Raw genomic sequence first — 6,047 nt, 5'->3', positions numbered from 1 at the left:
CCCCTCGGGACCAAGAGCGCACCACCGACCAGCACTGAGGGTGCCGCAGAGGAAGCGGCTGCAGAGGCCGTAGGGGTCAGCAGCAATGACAGGAGGGCCAGTTACCATCGCCATCAAGCAGAGCAAAGCTCGTGGCACGGCAGGTGCTCCAAAAGACCTCGTGGTGACTTGAGGAACCACACTGTTTTTATTTTTTCAAGAGAGATCTGTACTACAGGGCATGTGCGCCAGAGAGAGAGAAACAGAGACGGAAGGTGAGAAATCACTCTCCGGGGGATGGGCATGCCACAATCCCTTCTCCTCCATTCTCCTCTCAGGATTTTGGGCACGCACGTACACGTACCACACATGAGTTTTAAGCTGCCAGGTCCAGGACTCAAACCGTGCTCAACTACATGGAAGTCCAACAATGTAACCATTACACCATCTGCTGATCCTGGGAACTGCACTCTTAAAAACAATTTGTTTACCTGAAGAAAGGAAGGCTTAGGCCACAAACCTTGACTAATACCTGACGCCTCCTTATGACCTAGCCCACAGCAGTTTGTTGAAACAGATGTTTTAAATAGGCCACGCTTTGTGCCAGGAAATACCAACTTGACCTTAAATTTATCAGGCCTGTCGTAGTCGGAAACGCCTTTCTACAGTGATTCTCCCTCGAGCCATGGGAAACCTTTGCCAGGAGCCGTGCAGTCAAGTCTCATAGGTCTCAACGTCTCGCTAAAGACATGACCCGATCCTCCGGGGGTCACAAAGCCACTAGCAGGCGGAAACGCCAGCTTGTCCCTCTGCGCTCGTGCCTTTCCACCTTCCTGCTCTCCCTCCACCGAGCAGCCACCTGGGAGGGGGCAGCCAGGAAGCTCAGCCGAGGTGTCTCATTCAGGGGATGGCCAGGTCACCAGGCGTCTTGGCTGCTCGTTCCTACTCTAGGGACACGCTCACCGGCATCCAGAGGCTAGCACCCTGCTGGAGGAAGGTTCTGGAAACAAAGCGAGCAGACGCGTGATGAAGCAGGAAGGCACGTCCGCTCCTTCACTGGCAGGATACAAACAGGGCACCCCAGAGTCCATGGTCCGCAGGGGCCCAGGAGCAGGCTCCGACTGGGGTGAGGACACGGAGGACCAGCAGGTACCAAGTCACTGTGACCCAGACAACGGCTGGCATGCTAACCTTAGGTGGCCTGACAGCGACACATTTAAATGGCGGGAGGCAGAGGACTCTGACAGACTCTTTGATCTACTCACAGCATGGGTGACAGACAGGGCAGCAACAACAGAGTAAGGAGACGCGCAGGTCACATCAGGTCACATCCCATCGCTGCCACCTGCCTGGCCAGTTGTTACTCTTCCTAAGCTTTGATTTCATCACTTAGAGCCGGGCTAATGACCACTTCTACTCTGACGCGTTGGCTTCTGAGGACTAAGTTAGCGGAGAAGGAGACTGGGAGGCACAGTGCTTCATGAACGGCAGGCGTGCTCCACACCCGCGAGCCCTCAGGGTCCACCTGCCCACCCTTCCATTTTCAAGAGACAGGATCTTGCGATGGTGCCCAAACTGGCCTTGAACTCATGACTTGCCTCGCCCTCACCAGCAGCTGGGGTTACAATAGCCTGGCCAGTATTACTCATGATTAATAACAACACTTACTATCAATTAGGCCAAACACCAGATAGGCAAACTAAACCCCACGCTGACAGCGAGGTGGAACTGCCACTAGGTACCCCATGCAGCCCGGGCGAGACAAAGTCGGCTCACATTTGTCGCTGCTGGCAGTGTTTTGAAGCCTCAGTGTCTGAAGAGACTTCGGGCCACAAAGAGCAACAACTACAATTCTATTCGTGACGACTGTAGACCGATATTCTCTTACACAGGCTGACAACGAACGCTTACGTGGTGTGTGTAGACACATGAGACAGTGTCATGTAGGAAAACAAAATGAGCACACGGAAACCCCCACTGGTCACTGACCCGCACAGAGCTGACGTGGGACCCGGCCCAGTGTGACTTATTCCTTTTTTTTTTTTTAAGAGATTTTTGCTGTAGGGTGCACGCGCTCACCAGAGACAGAAAGCGGAAGTCACTTGCTGTGGGGGGATGGCCACATCACAGTCCCTTCTCCTCCAGTCTCTTCTCGGGATCTTGGGCATGCACGCACACATGCCTGGTTGAGTTTAAACCACAGGGTCCGGGACGTGAACCACAATCAATTACGTGGGAGTCCAGCGACTTAACTATTATACCATATGCTGGTCCCATGTGACATTCGTTTTTAAGGGAGGACACCACCAGGAAGAACAAGACGGATCCCAGGACACTGGGAGGAAACCTCGGCCAAAACACAAATCTGCAGCTGTCCGGACCTGGTCAGCTCTGCGCTCGGTGCTGACCCAAGCGCCTACCACGAGTCTCCACACCTCGGCGTTCATCCTGATCCCGGGCAATTTCAAGATGCAAGGCCAACTGTCAAACAGAAATTCCACCTCAAGTTTAAAAAGTCAATGTCGGGACCAGCAGGTGGCGTGGTGGTTAAGGCGCTGGACACTCCCATAAGGCCGACCAGGGTTCGAGTCCTGAATCTGGTGGTTTGCTTTCTAAATTCCTCTCTCTCTCACCCTCTATCTCTCTCTCTCTGGTAAAAAACTAAAAAATAAAATGAATGAATGAATAAAATAAAATAAATAAATAATTTAAAAAAAAAGAGTCAATGTCAACCCTAATGTTTCCTTAATTAAAGTGTGCAAATGTACATTTTCAACTACTAAAAAGTGCTAAAATTATCCTTCATTCATGTGTCCTTCAGCCTCTTTCAGGAAGTGGCTCTGGGCCTTGGGGGGGGTAGGTACTACTTCTTTCACTTTCGGTAAGAACAGGTGTGATGCTCAGAGGGGACAGTCCCTCTGCAAGGTGACTGAGCCGCACACAGCAATGCTCGCAGCGTTCCCGCCTCCATGCCCAGGCCTAGCTGCTTCCAGCTGGCCCCTCACCTGCCCAGACCAGAGGCCCTGACATGACGTGGTCTCTGTGGCCTGAGGCCGGCTTGCCCAACTCAGGTCTGAAGAGGCCCAGCATTCCCTGTAACCACTCTGATTTTGTTAGGAAGAAGTGTCAGGTGACAGCTGCTCAGAGAACACAGTGTCACTGCACAGGATCATCCACATTTTTTTTTTTTTGAGAAGTTTTTACTATAGGGAGCGTGTGCTCGTCAGAAAGAGAGACAGAAAACGAGAAATCACCCCTGGGGGGATGGCCATGCCGCAATCCCTTCTTCTCCATTCTCCTCTCAGGATCTCGGGCACACACACACACGTTCCTGGTGTGAGTTTAAGCCCCCGGTCCGAGACTCAAACCATGGTCGATTGCATAGGAGTCCAGCGACACAGCCATTACACCAACTGCTGGTCCCCAAATTAGTTTCTAATACATTTTAGTAACTTCCGTCTGCTGGTTACGATGGGCCTGTGATATGAAAGGGTCACACCAGAACTGTATAGCTCCTCTCTGGCTGAAATATTACAAATTTATAAATCTATGACTTTTTATAATTTAGCAAGAAGTTACCTGAGTGTCATTACCTATTTTATTTTTAAAGAACTATTTACTTAATTTTATCATTTTTTAACTTGCTATAAGGCATGTGTGCTCACCAGAGAGAGTGAGCGAGCGAGCAAGTAAGCCGCCAGGTCCAGGACTCAAACCTCAGTGGGCCATGTGAGAGCCCGGTGCCTTAACCACCATGCCACCTGCTGGCCCCACCAATTTTTAAAATATATGTTTTTTTCTAACTGATGCTCAAATCTGAACTAAAGTACATCAACGCAAATTCTACTGAACCAGATAAAGTCATTCTGTCAAGCTCAGACGTGTGGGGGCCAGCGAGTGTGCCACTTACCATCGCTAACTGGCGCCCTATGTTGCCCACGGTGACGCCTCCTGAGAAGAAGATACACGGGAGCCAGGAACGGATATAGAGGAAATCTGGGGATGTGTACCTACAACAGCAGTGAGAGGAGAGGGGAAGAGAAAACGCGCTGAGCACTTGATTGCACCTAGTTCAGTTCTGGGTCTTTAATGGAGACACTCGGGGTGTAGCGTAACCACGGAGTAGGAAATGCTACCACCTGAACATGTCTCATGCTACTATTTGGTTGTTTCACATTTACGTTATATATAATGCATTTAAAAACGTGATTCAACAAGCAGCATTTTTGAGAACGTCATGCTTAAAATTTTGTACAAAAGCCAACTAAGAAGCATCTAAGTTGAATGAACGTTTACATGAAAGTGATGGTTTTACAAAGTCATTGTTTGCAAATGCGCACTTACTGATAGACACCATTGTACACGAGAAACTGCGTGATCAGAGTAGCCAGAAACGCTATGGTGATCCCGAGCCCAAGGCCACTTCTTGAACGGTCGAAGGTCCACCAAAGGCCCAGGGACAGGGCTGCCAAGGTCAAGGAAAGCTGGACATTATTGGCAAAATCCAATTTCTGGTGACATCAAAGTTAAGGAAAAAAAGCAATTTTTCATAGAATCAAAAGCAAAACCACGGGAACTACTCATGGGCTTTTATTACTGTGCAATAAACAATGCCCTGTCCATAGAAACTCCACAGCGAGCTAAGGAAGGGTAACTGGGCACCAAGTGACAGGAGTGATGATGACGACCCGAGTCATTCCCTGGGCTCACTGAGCCAAGGGCTGAACTTCAGGAGGAAACTTTCGCCGGCACTCTGGCCTTCGAACAGTGTGCTTGACTGTGAGGTCACCCACAGCCCGCTCCTCCGTCGGCGGTCATGTGAAAGGAACGAGCCCCACTCCAGGCCTGCACCTGCCAGCCCAGAACAGTGCTCTCTAGCACCCTCAGAACCGGTCCCTACAACACTGCCGACCGATTGCAATGGAGCGGACTTGTCACAGTGACCTTGTCTATCAAGATAGGACGGGAGCGGGTTCAAGGGGCTTTATCTAGTATGTCTCTCCAACCCGAGACTCTGGAGACACACTCTGGGGCACACACACGGTGCCCACGTAACGAAGTCCATCCATGGATATGAGAAGTGAGGGACCTTCAGATTGGCCTGTGGACTTCTGTGTGCAGAAGGGCAGACACAGAGCCCTCCAGCCAGCCTGCCAGCAGGACGTGGGAGCGACAGTCAGTCCTTGCTATGTCGCAGGACCTGCTGGACGGCTGGGAGGCTGGAAGGTAGAAATGCAACCCAGTACTTCAACACGTGGCCTAGGCACAGACTCGGGACACAGCACACTGTGTGTCAGGATACAGCGCTGGCGTGGTTGATGCCCACGAACACTGCTATACAGCGCATGACGCTGGCCCACTCCCTCTTGAATTTGTGGGGCTCTCCCAGGTGACTGTCGATACAGGGGTACAGCAGGCCGACAACAGCTGTCAAAACAAGAGAGCAGGATGAGGACAGAGCTTGAGATCGCACAGCCGCTAAGTGGACATCTAGTAATGGCCCCATCAGTCACGCACACTAGAAAGTTACTGGTAGTCACATAACGGTTCCATTAAGACTAATTTTATACTTTTGTTCTTCAAGGTACTCCCTCCAAAAACAGACTGACTTGGAAAGGAAAAATAAATCATTATTTGACACAGTTACAAATATGTCTGAGACACAGAGATAAACCGTGTAGTCTACCGCAATTCTGGTCATGGATCCCGGGCCTTGGAACTCAAGCCAGGTGCATGTGTGTGCATGCCCAAAATCTGGTGTGGCCATCCCCCCCCGGGGAGGTGATATCTCACTTTTTCTTTATGTCTTTATCTGTCTCTCCACAGAGTACACATGCCCTATAGCAAAACTTTCTCTTAATAAAAAAAGCTATCCATACTAACAGAGATTAAAATTTTACCAGTTAATACTTGTATTTGCCTAAAGAGGACAAAACTGAAATGACTCCATAATTTGCCTTCTGTGTCATGACATGCCACCTCCATTCTGCAGTGAATGCATGTCACGCACAGCCCATGGCCATCACTCGGCTTGCGGGCTGGCGCACAAGGAGATGTCTACATTCCTG

At 50.2% G+C, this 6,047-nt stretch overlaps 1 protein-coding gene across 1 annotated transcript in view; it reads right to left on the bottom strand.

Annotated features, from left to right (window-relative positions):
* Positions 1 to 6,047, bottom strand: part of INSIG1 (insulin induced gene 1) — a gene marked incomplete at its 5' end in the record, with an annotated part of 12,077 nt that overhangs the window by 3,056 nt on the left and 2,974 nt on the right. Inside the window, 3 exon segments of the mRNA XM_006143821.2 lie at positions 3,890 to 3,989; positions 4,324 to 4,490; positions 5,282 to 5,406. Of these exon segments, the coding sequence (XP_006143883.2) occupies positions 3,890 to 3,989; positions 4,324 to 4,490; positions 5,282 to 5,406 (392 nt within the window).

Source organism: Tupaia chinensis, unplaced genomic scaffold, assembly GCF_000334495.1.
Source record: "Tupaia chinensis unplaced genomic scaffold, TupChi_1.0 Scaffold000110_1, whole genome shotgun sequence".
NCBI lineage: Eukaryota > Metazoa > Chordata > Mammalia > Scandentia > Tupaiidae > Tupaia > Tupaia belangeri.
This window is presented reverse-complemented; position numbering and strand designations above follow the sequence as displayed.